The sequence below is a fragment of the Carya illinoinensis genome, chromosome 4 (assembly GCF_018687715.1).
Source record: "Carya illinoinensis cultivar Pawnee chromosome 4, C.illinoinensisPawnee_v1, whole genome shotgun sequence".
Lineage (NCBI taxonomy): Eukaryota > Viridiplantae > Streptophyta > Magnoliopsida > Fagales > Juglandaceae > Carya > Carya illinoinensis.
The window spans coordinates 42367360-42384727 of record NC_056755.1 but is presented as its reverse complement, the minus strand read 5'-3'; the positions used below and the strand labels follow the sequence as shown (position 1 = coordinate 42384727).

Genomic DNA, 17368 nt, shown 5'->3' with positions numbered 1-17368 from the left:
TATGCCACTTGCTGTAATTATAACTCCTATTCAAGCCAGTACATAATTGGCTTGCCAAGACTATCAAGAAACTTGCAGAAAATATAAAGCAATTGAAATATAAATAATCAAGACACTGAGAATTTACATGGTTCGATCCTTTTGATCTACATCCACGGCAGGAACAATCAAGAGCCTTTATTGATGATCAAATACAACTTTGAGATTCCAAGAACATTTCCTTCAATACCTCTCAATTCTTAAATGATTATCACTCGATATTATTCTCTCTTCTCTTCTGTATTATCTCTAGCATCCATCCTCTTTTACAAAATACAACCAATTGACCCTTTTATAGATTACACATGATTTAACAAAAAAATAGCAAACTTCTGCTCACCTCAGCAATCTATTACTCGAGCCTTTCCACATGGGCTGGCATCCTTTCTTATCATTTGACATGTGTTTTGATCTAAATGGTTGACACTCTTCATAACACTACTAAAATAAGTCTATTCTCATCACAAATATATAACTTGTCATAAATATTTATTTTTCTTGTAGTTAGAAGAGAGAAACTGATGATATTCAAAATTGTATATCTTAGGAAGATAAGTAGGCCGGGTGTATATATTACACACACGCACACACAACTACATATGAATACATGAACTACATCTTATGGAATTGCTTAGGGCATAACATTGCCTCATGAAAAGAAAAAGAAAAATGGCATGATAACAAAGCATTTGAATTGGCCGGGAAGGAATTTCAATGATTGTAGAAAAGGAAAAGCAACCAATTCAATTAGTCATTATCGACTATTCCATTAAATACAAAAAGAAAAAACATAACCGTTTGGGATCTATTCTATTTGTTAATTAACAAGTTCAATAGTAAATAATAATTAATAAAAAAAAATTTGAAAATTTTGCGTTACTTTAAGGAGTTGTGAAAGAAACAGGAGTAGAATGTTGCACGAACTCTATTTGCAAGTTGCAGTATGCATGGGAAAATATCTGGAATTACATTCATCTATAATCTTTATAAGCACTGAAATAATTATAAGTAAGAATTTACAGTTGAAATGGTTTGCCAATGATTGAGCAAACTTGAAAACAAGAAAGTAAGCTAAAAAAAAAAAGAAAAAGAAAAAGAAAAAACCATTCATTGTACAATGACACACCTTGACATCTTTTCAATAAACTCAATAGGTCAAGAGAGGGGGACGCGAGATTACTTCTATAGCTTATAATCATCCTATTTCCTAATAAATAAATCTTGTTTTTCCAATAACTTAATATAGTACTTTTACGCAAAATCTTACCTTGGTTTTTCATATTTGCAGGCGAATTGGAAAAACAAACCATGACTTCTTCAATTCTTGCTCCCAACAACTGGATGAAATATTCATTTAGTCTTGTTTTGTTTTCTGGATCCCTTGTAGTGATTTGGCATACATCTAAAAAATTATATAATAGGAAGAAGATGAAGAAAAGGTGCAAAATACCAAAAGAGCAACACAATAAATTCAGACTTGGAGAGATCAAAAGTAATACAATTAAGAATGAATGTCAACTTAGTTCGAATTTAGACTTACAATGCCAGGAATATAAATTTGAAGCTAAAATGCAAGCGTGACAAACTCTATATGTATAACTAATCAAATCTGCATTAAGTTCTCATGTTATCAGTAACTTGATATGTATTCACTTAACGAACAAAACACAAAAACAAAATCATTATTAGCGTAGATTTTGTTTGCCTTGTAGGCAAAATGAGTTCACTCAATTATCAACAATTTCATAAAATTTACTAGTAAATATAGTAATGAATATCCTAGTTATCCTAACAAAATATTTTTTTTCCCACATATTTCAATCTCCACAATATGATCCTAACTCAATAATTGAAATATTAACAAGCTGATATATAGCTCAGTGTAAAACTGTGCTTTATTAGCCAACAGTGTGATGTTCCAAATTTTATAAGGAAATAAATATTTAAATATTTGTAAGTCAGTCTTAAGAATTTAATAATAAGGAAACAATAAACCACTTCTCAATAGTAAACGAAGATGATATTCTTTTAAGAAGAACAATCATTTCATTTACTCTATGCCTAAATGTCAATTCCAATACCAAGAGTTTGCAAGAGCTATTTATCTACATCCATTATGCCAGTCAACAGGGGTATTAACTTATTTTCTATCATTTGTCAATCTGTAAAGTTTAGGACTTCACCGGAGGGATCCATGTATCTTTCCTCTACATAATACACCTAAACGCTAATAACTTCACAACAAGATCAATTGTCTTGTTGACTTAACCTTTTAATGTACATAAAACCTTAGCTAGACCACTTAGGGATGGAGAAAGTGTAAAGAAACAATCATTGCCTAATAATCTTTCAAAAATGGATTTTGTTTTTCTAATTCAACACTCTATGGAGATCAATGTTATACCTAAAAAAACTACTCAACATTGGTAGAAACAAGAGATGGTAAGTTTTATTGGTTCATCAAGGGATGACATTTGTTAAGATTCAGAGTTTTCAAAATCTGAAAATGTAGAAGAGACTTTTGCTAGTCATGAAGATTCTATAATATGATAATCCTATATTTACTATGGAATAGGCATTAACATTTAAATTTTGTTACTTAAAAATAAATAAAAACCAATTAACATACAAAAATATTATATTTTATTGTAATTTTATATACTAAAATGCGTGTGAAATCAGTACAACTAAATTTTTTTAGTATGCTTACCATGTTACAATGCATTTCATTCAAGTAATAGATTGACATCTCAATCTTATCCCAATTTTTCTCAATTCTTGCAGTTGATGAGCTATCTCCTGAACAAATTGCAATCCCTCACTTCCGTTTTGAAGAGAATTAAGACTCTGTTCAAGAAAATCATTATCTTCTTCAAGTGCTTGCAATCTTTCATTAAGGTCCAATATTTCATTTCCAAGAACAACAAAATCAATTTCTCTTTGGTGCATCAAATGCTTTTCCCCACTTGAATTGACAAAATTATTCCCTTCACTAATATAGTGATTATCACAATTTGAACCAGCTAGCCCCTCATGAGAAGTAAGGCTTCCATTAGATATATGTAAGTCATTTTCCATACACGAACCTTTCACTTCCATTTGACAATCTGATTGATGACTCATCTTACAAGTAATATATTTTTCTCGATCATTTATACCTGTCATTGATTTTTCAAAATGTCCACCGTTAAGCATGTTGGATAGAGTACTATCACAAGAAAATTGATGAAGCTTCCTCTCCAAATTCTTCAAACGTTGTGAAATGTACAACTTTTCTTCTTCAAATTCTAAGCAAGGACTTTTGGCAACGAAAGGTTTATCACTGCTTTTAGGTACCTCAGTCCTCATTGACTTATAGTGGACATTTTCATTATCTATTATGGATGGGACAATAGTACTTTTCAAAACGACACATTCTTCTTTCAAACCATCATTTCTCTCATGTATAATCTCTGCCAACAATTCAGTGGGGAAATTTGATCTACAAAATTCTACCTCCGCTTCCAAATCTTGTATCTCTTTCTCTTTTTCAGCTAGGAGATCATTAGCTTTCTCTAGTGCCTCTACATCATATTCGGCTTGCTCTTCCATCATTCTCAAGTATTGAAGGGCCTCCATATGGAGTGCTGCCTTCTCCTCCTGCAACCTCGTTATCATGGCCATTGCTTGATTTGTCGCTATTTCAGATGCATTTCTTTCTTCCTCTAATTCTTTATACAAATCTCTAATGCATTTCCTGTCTTTATCAACCTGTTGTTTTAACTTATCAAGAAGATTTTCACCTTCAATTTGACTTAAACTTGCATCCCAAGATTCAAGACCTGATTCCACGAAAACTGATTTCTGCAGAGTTAAATTTCCATTAGAATTGAGAGTATCAATTGTCTGCTCATCACAACCATGCACTACAGGACTTGTACTACTTGATGATAAAATAATCTGCTCAGCAAAAAAATCGTGCGATGGCAATAGCTTTAATTCTTCATTAACTCTATCAATTTCCCTGCCAATAGGTTGTCCTGTAACAATATCATATATTTCTATTTCCTTATCATTGATGACCGATTTGCACACATCTCTAGGATCCAAATGAATCGACTTCATAATAGCAGGGTCCTTTATGACCTGATCAGCATGAGTAGATGTTCCATATGCTGTACACACTGAATTTAATACTTCCTCATTCTCATTGATAGACACATGTCCAAGGTCACTTGTTCCAGTAGCATCTGCAACTAGAAATTAATGATTTTAAATAAGGGGGTTACTTTAATGGTAACAAATTATACATAGATACAAACACACACACACAAATTAGAGAGAGAGAGAGAGAGAAAAGAGAGAGAGAGAGAGAGAGAGAGAGAGAGAGAGAGAGAGAGAGAGAGAGAGAGAGAGAGAGAGAGTACACTTCTCTGCTGATGCTTCAACAGATGGGTGGTTGTCATCAAGAGTAATAAGCTCAACTGGTGCAATAGAATTCGATCTTTGAAAATGAGAAAGCATGAGAGAGCCTTTTGTTGATTCTCCAGAAGATACTTCCATTACATTGGCTACTTGAGGAATGTCATCTAGTGAAGTAAGCTCAGGCAATGCATAAGGGTCAAACTTTTGATTGACTTGGAGCCAATTAAGTTCACTCAATCCATGGTCAGTAGCAACATTTGAAACCAAGAATTCCATATCTTGGGGTTGGCTAACATCAGGTTGCACAGATGGATCTACAAGTAAAGACATAGGATTATAATGATGGGTTGGCTGCTTTAGATCTAAACCTTTGGGAATTGTTTTGGTGGGAGTTTTTGATGTACATTGAACTTTAGAATCTCCCTTAGGCTCACTTTTTTTAGGGATTACATGACCACCTCCATCATCATCAATAAATGGGACCTCATACTCAGAATCAAAAGTGATCTTCAACTTGGAGTATCCAACATGCAACAAGGAATCAAAGCCACTTTTTCCAAGCAAATGAGATGTCTCTAAACCAAAAAATTTATCCCTTATCTTCTTCAACCTATGTCGGCGGTTTAGCTGGCTATGGCTCGATAAATGGATGTAATTACTAGATAAACCACTCATAGGTAATTTAAGTTGTTGTAGTCTTTGAGCCTTTTGTCTTGACCTCCAAGGCTTATTGCAACAAGAGCATAGCTTTGTACTCTTGGAACTAGAAATAAAATCATCATTCTGTAACGTGCTCTGGAAACCATAACCAACAAGATCCATTCCCAATATACTGACCAACAACCTGTGTGTTTCTTGGCTTGAGTTGTTCTTCATGGTAAATGACAAAAGACAATCCTCACACATTCCACTGCCACTAACAAGCTTACCATGAATGTGACAAGAAATCAAAGATGATATCTCTGATCTATGGTTGCTACAAAGCATATGCTGATAAAATTTGGGTTTTTCATTGCCTAAGAGATGATCAATCCTCGAGCACAAAATACAAGGAGGTTGTAAGTTACAATAACTTGCAAATTTTGTTAGAAAATATAATAATATAGCATCAACGAGCAGCAGAAATATTAAAAACCATTCACAAGCTGTAGATATCAGGACATCTGTAAACCCAGATGAACTCTTCCTTACTTTGACAAATGAATTTCCAATTGCTGCCATATCATCACAAATTATTCTAAACGCTGCATGAGTTTCCTTAATTTTGTGTATCAAGGAAAGGAGGAAAGGTTCAATTTGTCAAAAAGATAGGTATCCAACTCCTCCCAGTTCTCAAAGTTGAGACTCTCATCCTAAGCACAATCATTGACCTAAACACAAAGGTAGATCAAAACAATGAAACAACTTAGGAACAACCAAAATGCAATTGTAAGCTTTAATAACCAAAAGAGAAAATTCATGAAGACAATTAGGTAACAATCAAACTAATAGATAAAATCTAACTGTAAGGAATATGAAGAATAGATTTTCCTTTATAGAGAGAAAGAAATGAGGAAAACCTGTCTCTAAGAAAGGCATAAAAATATCATGTACAACTCAATTTTCAATATCATGCGAGGTTCAAATTTTATTGGATTTCAATAAAATCAAATCAAAACACTAATTTTTTAATGCAAGACATAAGAAACAACTGGGTATAGTACAGTGCCAAGAATCTTCAAGTAAACAAGATCTTCAAACATGTGGGCAATTGAGTAAAGTCCCAAATCCCCATCGGGAAAATATTGACAAAAGGAGACAATGAGAAAACCCAATCTAGGGAATTGATAGAAGAAAATGTATATCTAATTGCGACAATCCATCATAGAATCAACCAACAAAACAACCCTTATAGAAACCAGAATATAAATTCAACCACAAGGAAATACCACCCAATTAAATGTGAGAAACAAAACTTAAACTCAATTCATGCATGCACATTGAGAATATCTTCAAAGCTAGATAAAAACCGGCCCGTCTTTTTAGAGATTGTAACATGCAAGATTGGCACTCCATGAAAGTTTTGAAATGATTAAAAAATAAACACAAATTTAATGAGGAATAGAAGGACATGAATAAATAAAGATCAAAAGGATCATAGATAAACACAATGTACATTCAAAAATAAATTCAAGCAAAAAGGAACAAATTTAGATACCTGGTCAAGAACAATGATGAAAGAACCAAAGGAGGAGAGGCGTAGCTACAAATTTTGGTGATTAAGCAAAAAAGGGCAAGAGAAAATGTAAGAAAACAAAGAAATTAATGGATGAAAAGAAAAAGGGAAATAAGAAATTACAAATAGGTCCCTATTTGTGTCTAGGAAAGTGAGTGACCGTTAAAACCAACAATTTAGGATATTTGTTTGGTTGCCAAAATTCCAAATAAAGGAAAGTTCAAAACTTTCAAAACTGTAATACAATCTTTGTCTCTTCTCCCCCCCCCCCCCCCATGCTCTCTCTCTTGTTTTTTGTTGCATAGATAGTCTCCAATGTGTCGTAAAGATTCTGGCCTAGGTTGTAATGGAGACCGTTTCTTATATTTCTAGTTATGACGTATGTGATAAAATTTTAAAGAGCTCAGTTCTAACTGAAACTAAGTCCAAACCAATTAATCCATGCAATCCTCCTCTTGAATACAAAGATCAATGAATATACTACATAAAATTAGGAGTTATGTAAGTATTGTACACTTATAGTCTATTATTAAAATATTAATTTTTTCATGTAAATCTTATATTTATTTAATTTTTTTTTTCAAAATGAATGAAGGACACTTTTATACTTTATGACTATAAATATCATTACTCAATTTTGCAATATCCTAATTAATCCCTATTGTGATTAAAAAAAAAAAAAATTGGTCTAGAAAAAAAAAATAAGCATACGACATACTTACCTTTCATTTACTCCTTTACCATCCAACCCTATTTAAAATTAAAAAACACATCAGATTTTGGCTCCTTTCTTGGCTATCATTGGCTTAAACTCATATTATTTCCCATCCAATCGAATTGGTTTATTACCTCTGAATTCATGGGAACATTCTCGAATTAATGCATTTTTCTAGTTTATTTTATTGTCAAATGAATAATTTTCTAATAATGTTTTAATGGAATTTGTTTTTCCTAACAAATTTCCTTATTTTCAAACTAAAATGCTCAAGTTTAGGCAGCACTAGGCTTTCTTTTATCTAATCCTCATTATAAGTTCCTACATGTAGACAATAAAATAACATATCAAATTTTCTTTTCTAACACTCTTATGTGGTTGATTTGGGGAATGTGGATGACATCTAAATGGCTTAATGAATGCAATAAGTTAAGTGAAACCTCATTTGTGTTGCTTTTAGGATTCGTTTGGACAGTTAGAATATTTTAAGATTATGTGAATAGTAATGAAGTTTTATTGGATTTTATGAAAAGAAAGAGAAAAAATTTAATAAAAGTATTATAAAATTAAAAATATTTGAATATAAATTTTTAATATATCTTTTGTTTTGAGATTTGAAAAAACTATATTATTTTTTTGGGTTTTATTTCAAAATTTTGGGGTTGGCTATATTTCTAGAAAACTAATATAATTTTCATCAACTTTTAGCTGAAGTATTTTCATTTGAATGCAAGGATCATTAAAATAAGCAAAAAATTTTGTTTATACTCTCTCAATATATATTTTGACTCAACAGATCCCAATGTCAAAGTATGTAGAGTGATTGAACCAAGGATCAAAGTTAGGACTCTAACTAGTTCGGTTTGATCCGATTTTGAATATTTTTTATAGCTAAATTGGTATATACTGATTTTGAAAATTTAAGAATTGATATTGAATCGATTTTCTACTAAAATTGAAACTTTCGATTTTTTTAATTTTACAGATAAATAAAATCATATTCAAATAAAATTTTAGCAATTGATTAACCTATATGTCTCATTTTATGTTATATTAATTTTATATTATAAAATTAAAATTTATACGTTATATTAAAATTCAAATTTTATATAAAATTATAAGATTAATTTATGTTATATTGGAGTTATTACTCAATACGCGTGAGAAAGATTGGTTTTAGAAAAATAATACCAAGAAAGTTTCCGTAGGTAATATCATTATTATTTTTTTTGTTTTTTGGTTGCCCATAGAACGCTTTAATGGACCCCTGAAGAAAATTAGAAATTGAAACGAAAAAATCTAATTATAAAAATATAAATATTAATATGTAAATTAATACGCAATTCGATTGAAACGGGTTGCACGGTGGCTCCAGCTTTCTGTAACACCGACTGAATTAAATCTCCCAGACGCGATAAAGATCTCGTCTTTGTCATTTTTCAGTTCAAAAAAGAAGCCGCAGCCCGCAAGTGCATTCCTTTACTCCCGTAGGATTCTCATTTGACTTACAAAGGAATTCATGGAGGGGTTTTTCAGGTCTTTCGTTGTAAGTTATTTGCTTTATAATTCTCAAATTTTGTTGCCGTTATTGTTGTCGTTTGAAGGAATTGAATAGTTATGTGTAGAGGCTTGGAGGTATTAGGAGTTTTTCAAGCGTCAAGAAGGATCTTCATATTGAAGGGGTTGAGCATGCTATTGCCGTTGCTTCTGGCAAAGGTGGTGTGGGCAAGTCCACCACTGCAGGTATTTTTCGGTTTTTTTTTTCATTTTTTTGTCGATTTTTTATTTAGATATCGACTTTTAGGTTATGGTTTTTTATTTTTATTTTTTTATGTGGTAATCTTCAATGGAGTGAAGAATTTTTTAATCTTTATCGTAATATTTCCTGGCATTTGAATTTTGGCCTATTGGATCGCCTTACATTCGTATAAACTGACCTTCGATGTGCTTATGATAGTCAGATGAAAAGTAATTGATGGTGTTTTCGGTGTGTTGATGACACTCTAAATTATGCTTTGGTTTTTAATCATTTGCTTTTTGGCTCAATGGGTTGCTCTAAATTGTGAATTTTGGAGCCCTGGCTGAAATAGATTAGGTATTGCAAGGATAAGGTGTGTGTCTTGGGGGTGGTGGTGGCTACTTGGACTTGGATTCATGGCTCATTGATCAGAGTGTTTTTTCAGTCTCTTTCCAGCGGCGTAACAGTTTGGAAAACAGTGCAATTGCAGTGGCATTATATGCTTATAAAGCACGATAACTACCATTTGTGTATATTCAGTAAATATGTGTTATGAAAAAGTAAAAATGAGGGTTGATTTCTTTTCTTTTCAACAGAAAAACGTGTATTAAACTTTTTCTAGTTTTGGGTTACAGTATCCCATTTGAAGTAATTGAATTTCCTTGGAGTAAAACTGGGTTTCCGGAAAGGGAACTTTTTTATCAGTGGGTTGCCAGAAAGAGAATTGGTGGTAGAAATAACATGGTCAAACTAGCACAACATGTGCTTTTACCTTGTCATCTTTGTAAATGTGAATACGAATCAACAAATTTAACATCAGGCCCTTTTTTAATAATTATGTAAGCAGGACAAGACACCTACCAATACTTTCATGCTGGTTCTAGTTTTGTTGTGGGCTTATGCATACTGGTTGGTTTGCAGTTAACTTGGCTGTTTCACTTGCTAACAAGTTGAAACTGAAAGTTGGTTTGCTCGATGCTGATGTGTATGGACCAAATGTTCCCATTATGATGAAGATCAATAGTAAACCAGAGGTGACTGAAGGTACTTATTTCTCTTAATATTAACCCATGGTGCTATAGAATTCCCCTGTCGAATTTTGGAATGTGTACCAACTATATCATTGCTGTTGAAACTGGTTAGGGATACTTGAATATCGTTTGTTTAGTTATGTTGGATCATTTAATTAGTATGCAATCATTGTATGTTTCACGATTACAAACTTTTTAAGATTTTTTTCATGAGCAATTAGGTGTAAATTTTCTTAGTTGTTGTGATCCCTAATATGGAAAGAATTCATATTTACATGCAGTTAGACATTGTTACCTTCAATCCATTTATATGGTCAGGCTGTTGTCAGGCCAAAACAACAAAACAAAAGGAGAAAAAATGTTGGTCGGGTCCTCTATTTTTGTTTCGCGATTATTTTATTTATAAATTGATGAAATTAGCACATTATTCTTCTCCCTAATCTACATTTCATGCCTTTATTTCGTGTGGGCTCTAGCCATACAAAGCAACTTATCTTTCTTTTTCTTTTTTATATGTACAAGTAGACTCCTTTTCACAATCTGTTACTCAATTACTAATACAGAGACTATTCCCTATGTTTGTTTTTCTCGAGCAGATAAGAAAATGGTTCCAATTGAGAACTATGGAATCAAGTGTATGTCAATGGGATTGCTTGTGGATACAGATGCTGCATTTGTCTGGAGAGGTCCCATGGTATGCCAGCATAATTTTTAGTGCCTTTTTATTATCCTTTCTTGCTTGAAGATGAAGTTGTTTAAACTCCTTTTATATCTTCCAAGCTTAGATGCTAATGGTTTGTGCTTGGATATACTCATTTTGAAGAAATCTCTCATTGATCTATAATAGATAATATGGCCATACCAGTTAACTTAGGTATCTTGTTTGAGATGTGTCAACTAAATTGTTTATTTATGCATTAAACATGTCGTCTAATGGGGATCGTACAGCATTGGAATGATGTAGAGGATGATAGTTTCAAAATCCTTTCTTGCATGTAATTTACAGGGATTGCACACCCTTGGTCCCTTTTAAGAGAATTTACTGATAAAAGAGAAATACAACAGGATAAATGATCCAGATATATGAGTAGATGTAAGAAATTGGTATGCAAGTACATTGGATTATATTATTACTGTACGTTTGAAGATATAAAGTTAACATTCAGTATAATTGTTTTAGTCAGTCATCATGGGATGTACGCCAAATTGGTTTAAATGTCAGCCAACTGAATTTTGGTGGTTATGTCCCTTGATTAAGAAACATGCCGTTATTTAATAAGAGAAATTAAATTTAATGAGAGAGAGAGAGAGAGAGAGAGAGAGAGAGAGAGAGAGAATTTTTAGAAGAATAATTATATGAAGAGGATCATGATTCATGTCCTTCTTTGACTATAGCAAAAATTACCTCTCTTGTTACCTTGAGTGTTTGATATGACTTGATTGGTGGTAGTGTTTGCTGAAACTCAACATCATGTCTAACACTTAACATTGAGATTAATTTTGGCTGGATTGATGGTGTGGTGAATATAATGTTGATGGTGAAGCTTTGGATGTTGATTATGATATAAGCAATTGAGTGAGGCAGTGATGGGCTCTTGGTTTGATAGCTGACTAGGAGATGAGGTTGCTGTAGGTTGTTAATTTGAATCGAGGGCTTGACTTGATGTGATGCTAAGCTTGGCGAGCGTGGTGCCAGGCTCTTAGATTGGGAAGCAGTGCAACTGTCACTAATTGGTGGCAACAATATAGTTTGGTGTTAAGGCCTTCCCCTTTGCAGCAAGCCCTAACTAATCTTCTTCCTTTCTCTCATATCTCTATAAAATTCTCGATGATAAAATGGAGAAATAATGTGAAGAATGGGGTAGAAGCTCCCATTGTGTCTTATAATTTGACCAAGATTAATAAGGCATAATTAGATTCTTTTTCCCCTGTCTAGATAGGTGTAGACCTCTGTATGCATCCTGTGTGCTAGGGCTAAAGCCTTTCACATTTGTAAAAAAATTGATCCTTATCAAAAAATAAAACTAGACCCTATTTAATTGCAGAGTTAGGCCTAGTTAAGTTGATATGGTTTTGGACATCAAAGAAAGGAAAATCGTGGGATTCATTGGCCATATTCTTTTGTGCCTAATAATTCGTAAGCTTTATAGCTGCCGTTTAGTGTCAAAAACCTACTATGAGTTGCATCGTGTGTATGTCAAGGAAAAAGCACAGAAAGCGTAAATTGAAATTCCTTTTTATTAATTATTAAATTTATGATTAGCTTGAGTCTGGACATACCTATATAGAGGATCTAAAAATATTACTTTCATGAGAGAGAATGAATACTAGATGTATGGAAAAGATGGAAGCAGAAAGGCCAGGGTAAAAATAGTGTGAATGTCACTGGTTGATGAATTTGAATCCCTATTTGCTTTCCCTGCTCTTTTCCCTTCAAGTTGGAAATTATTTTTCGTCTGGGGTTAGCAATATAAATTGTTTTACATTCATCCAAGGGAACCACAATGTTAACTTTGATGGTGAAAAGTATGAAATAGATTCTATTGTATTATGTTTTCATTTCTCTCTGTTTCTTGAAGTGTTCTGTAAGAGTTGGAATTTTTCTAAATGTTACTTTCTCACCTTTGACTCTGGCAGCTTTAGTTTTTCATTAGACCTTTTAATGGCAAAACATAGTCTCCAAGTGATTACTTTTGAAGAAACCGATTTCATTTCCCTTCATGAAGGTCTTGCATTTTCTTTTTCTTTTTTTCCCCTTTCCTTTTGTTAAAATGTTGTCAACTTGGGCCTTGAACTCCAAAGAATCTGGGTTTAGAGTTATTTCATTTCTTGTTCTTAGAAACTTAGCTGAATCCTTGCAGGTAGGGAATGCTCTTGGAAAAATGGTCAGAGACGTTAACTGGGGGAATCTTGATATTCTTGTAGTGGACATGCCCCCTGGCACTGGTGATGCTCAGATAGCTATTTCTCAATTGGTGCATTTATCAGGTAGTTGAAAAATTCATCAACATAATTCTAGAGGCTTTGGGTCTCTTGCATTAATGGGTGTCTCTGGAGCTAAAAGTAGACGCATCAGCAACTGTTGAGTGGCTTAAATCTGAAAGAGACTTTGTATCAAATTATATGATAATCCTGTATGCACGTGATTCTCAACACATTCCTTTTACAATTGAAAACTAATAAAGGTGATCAGCCAATGATTGATGAAAACTAGTGAATCAGCCCTTTGCCTGGTTCAGTTCCATTCCAATCCTGTTTTGGTGTAATCCCTTAACTGGACTGGATGAGTATGGAACTTGTCATGATTGATTAGGATGTGAATAGTACAAACTGTAAGCCAACGAAAAATTAAATAGCGAGCACAGGACAACACAACCAGAAGGATTGTAGCATAACAGAGTCACATTATTGATTCCTTGACTTGGTTCTGCATCAATTTCTTTTTCCTTCTTTGCTGTTTTGTATTTGTTGGAGGCTCTCTTGTATGCTCTGATGTGTTAGGAATTGCCTGACTACCATTGGTTTTATAAAAGAGAGAATGTCGATATGCCTTTCTGATACTTTACAACTTTGGGACAGCAAAGTCTCCAAAATTATAGTTCCCTCAATACCTGCAAAATCATCAATAGAAAGAAAAGGTTGAAGATTCAAAGAAATAAAAAATAAAGAAATTTTTCTCCAGCCTTTCTTTTGATCGTATCAAAGCTCACATGAGCTTGGGATCTACCTATCACTATTCAGATGGAAGTACTTTCATTGTAAAATGTCCTTTTAAAAAGTGGCAACCCGACAAAGTCATCTGTATTGATTCATGATGAAACTGAATGGTGTCTTGGTGCATTTACTGAATAGCTGTTGATCTTAATTGGACACCAAGAAATTTGATTTTTTTTGTAACTGGGTTGACTTTTCTGTGTTTATATTGTCTCATTAACATCTTCTGATCATTCTTCGGGAACTGTCATTGATGTCTTTTGCATTACATTGAAACTAGCATTTTCTATTTTGTCTTGCATGGCACTTGAAGCAATAATGGATGTTCTGATAAGACAGACCTGTGGGCATCGTGTTCCTTTTCATGTTTGGATATTAATTATTTAACTACTTTCAGTATAATATCACATTCCATCATTAAATAAAGTGTTCAAATTATCATTGCATTTATTTGCAAATACCCCCTCCCCTCAACATTTATTGTTGTTATATTTTGTTGTAGAATCGTTCTTTGGTTGTTTTTAACCTTGGTTACGTTTCTGGCAGGTGCATTGATTGTTTCGACTCCTCAGGATGTGGCATTAATGGATGCTCGTAGAGGAGTTAAAATGTTCTCCAAAGTCCAAGTTCCCGTATGATCATCTCTTCTTCTCTTCCTGCTCATCTCTCTTGCTTTCTCTACCAGAGGCCCTGAACTTTTGACATGTTGAATTGTTGTCTACATTGTTGATTCTGCTTTTTCGATGCGTATAATATGTTTTAGTCAAGTTTGAGTGTCAAAGTGGATGCCATGTGTCAAAGGTTATTGATTCCTATATCTCAACTTCATGTGATTTGAATATTCTCACCAATTTTATAGTTCATAACATGACCGTGTGGTTTATGAATATTAATGGTTGCAATAATTGTTAATCGTTTCTGAGATTTCTGCTTATGAATATATAGATATATAATAGAGATATATTCACTATGCAAATGGTACTAACGAATGGCAAAGGGGGATAATTCAATCTCTAATTAATGATAATGACAATAGCATGTAGAACCATGCAAACATGAGGAGATGCATGCATGTAGTTTTCTTTTCATGTGACATAGTGCGGCTCTATCTCTCTATCTCAAAGAGAGTTTTGTGAACTGACAAGAAACTTAATGCATCTCATAACTCTGTGTGTGCGCACGCAAAGCAGAGTTTTGAAATTTGCTTCAGATGAAGTTCAAGTCCAGTAACCATCATTTAAATAGAATTCGGCTTTCATTGACAGATTTTGGGATTTGTAGAGAACATGAGCTACTTTAAGTGTCCACATTGCAGTGAACCTTCATTCATCTTCGGGAAAGGAGGGACTCGTAAGTTAGCTGCTGAAATGGGCTTGGATTGTGTTGGCGAGGTATGTTAATTACTTTTATTTTGTCATTTGATGGTTGAAACAAGATTTGAGGTAAAACTGGCTCATTACCTAACAATTTTGCTTCATATATTTTTAGAGTAATGTTACTCATCATTCATTTTACCATCATCCTCTTATCATCCCATGATGTGGTATTAAATTATTGAAGACTATTTATTATGTTTCACTTGCGAGCCTATCATTTAATGTCACATCAAAGGATGTTGAGAGGATGATGGTAAGTAGATTCTTCCATTTTTTTTTTTTTTTTGGGTTTATAATGGGCTTAAAAGGTTTTTGAACTTTAGAAAGCTGTTATTACATCGAAACTTTGAGCAGGTCAGACTAAGCAACCAATTGGCATAAAACATATTGAACATTATTATATGATCCACCTCAATCATCAATGTGTGCATCACTTAAAAAACGAACTACAAAAAATAATAGAATATAGCATTCCACACAAAATATAATCTTCGTTATTTGGGTTGCAATGAAACCGGCCTGCTGTATCATTCTACCACATCTGTTTGTACGTAAATACTAATGAAAAAACCATTTGTTCCTACAATATGTATGATGGAATGTAGTTAATCAACGGCTTTGATGATGGCAACTTTTCTCACTACAACCATCCACTAATCTGTTCTAATGAGTCTGTATCTGACTGTTTCAGATACCATTAGAAGTAGAGATCAGAAAAGGTTCCGATGAAGGTGTTCCCATCGTTATATCGGCGCCTGATTCTGCAGTCTCCAAAGCGTATGGTAGTTTGGCCCGAAATGTTATTAATCGAATTGAAGAATTGTCCAAGGATCATCCCCCGCCTGAGATTTTACTGTGAAATCTTGTGGTTTAAGTGAGATAGCGACCCACCTCCTTTGCCGATGAACACTTTTGGATTGTCATGCTTTTGCAATTTGCTACGTTCTATGTTGATTTGTTATTGATTCCTCTTGAATACTTCCAAGTGGTACAAAGAGACGGGAGCATAAATGGCAGAAAGGCCAATTTTGGTGCAGGAGCATGAAGTCACTACAGAGCATATGCACAACACCTGAATTCTTTGGAACTGGGAAAATACAAGACAATTTTGAAACCGTGAGTTTTAAGATCAGTATGGTATTAGTGTGAAATAAAATAAATAAAAAAAACAGCTACGTTTCTAACTCCCTTAATCATGTGATACATGATCCTTTACAAGGAAATTTAGGAGCAGAATCAATGTAAGCATGGGTCTATTTGCATGACCCACTTCTTTTTTTTTTGTTTTTTGAAAAAAGAATACATTGCGAAGGGTGTAAAACAGATACTTAATTTACTACTGCAGATGCCACAGTCGGAAGTCGGTGTAAATCATATATTACATCGTATGGTTTAATTGTACATTTTAGCACAATCTTCTTTTATTAACAGCTTATAAGATTACGATATGACAGAAAATATGATAATGAGTTGGAATTTTCGTTTACAATATTGAGCAATAGTACTAGGGCCAAGCTCTAAACGCTTTGCAAGCATTTTGTGAAAAAGTAAACCCCTAACATGTTAAAAAAAATAATAATAATAATAATAATAATAAATAAATAGATAAATTGTTCATATTTTCTCATGATGAAATTTACTTTTTTATAAAAGGCTATATTTTAGACTTGTACATTTTAAATGGATCCACTTTTTTATAAAACGAGACTTTTACATTTTAAGCTTTATTTATCCTTTGAACAATTGGATCAAAGTTTGAAATCAGAAACTTACCCATTGAACCGAAAGGGCCTTGGTTTTCACCTTGAAGTCGAAGATATTGGACCAATTAAAGTTGAGAGAGGAACAATTAAAGAGTTGAGAAACCCACCAAAAAAATGGCATTCGAGTACTCCAGCTTCGATGGGCTTGTACATTCATACCCAATGGGTTTGTGTGTGAGAATTCCGAACTTTGATGATACAATGATAATTTAACACTCGATATTTTTCTTTTCTGTGTCCCCTTCTTTCCTATCGATCAAGAGAGAAAATTCATATACTCTCCATCATTCCATCTTTCAATATCTATACCAAGTATTTCTATGACGAAAAGATAACGAACTCTTGTATCCTCCATACGTCCTTCTCACTTTTC

General features: G+C 33.3%; 2 protein-coding genes across 3 annotated transcripts; one reads left to right on the top strand and one right to left on the bottom strand.

The window, feature by feature from the left end:
• Positions 1 to 1130: 1130 nt before the first annotated feature.
• Positions 1131 to 5803, bottom strand: LOC122308205 (myosin-binding protein 1-like). Of its 2 annotated transcripts, none has more exons than XM_043121400.1 (3): positions 4446 to 5803; positions 2750 to 4274; positions 1131 to 1441 (listed from the first exon to the last, which is right to left on the bottom strand). In XM_043121400.1, the coding sequence occupies exons 1-2, from the start codon at positions 5662 to 5664 to the stop codon at positions 2770 to 2772; spliced, it is 2724 nt and encodes a 907-aa protein (XP_042977334.1). In that variant the 5' UTR covers positions 5665 to 5803; the 3' UTR covers positions 1131 to 1441; positions 2750 to 2769. The 2 variants fall into 2 exon arrangements, with proteins under 2 accessions (XP_042977334.1, XP_042977335.1); XM_043121401.1 differs by having other exon boundaries at positions 2750 to 4268.
• A 2904-nt stretch (positions 5804 to 8707) lies between these two features.
• On the top strand, positions 8708 to 16633 carry LOC122308500 (iron-sulfur protein NUBPL). Its single transcript, XM_043121858.1, has 8 exons — positions 8708 to 8919; positions 8999 to 9116; positions 10033 to 10155; positions 10739 to 10836; positions 13004 to 13130; positions 14403 to 14488; positions 15122 to 15247; positions 15924 to 16633. The coding sequence occupies exons 1-8, from the start codon at positions 8893 to 8895 to the stop codon at positions 16089 to 16091; spliced, it is 873 nt and encodes a 290-aa protein (XP_042977792.1). The 5' UTR covers positions 8708 to 8892; the 3' UTR covers positions 16092 to 16633.
• The last annotated feature ends 735 nt before the right edge of the window (positions 16634 to 17368 follow it).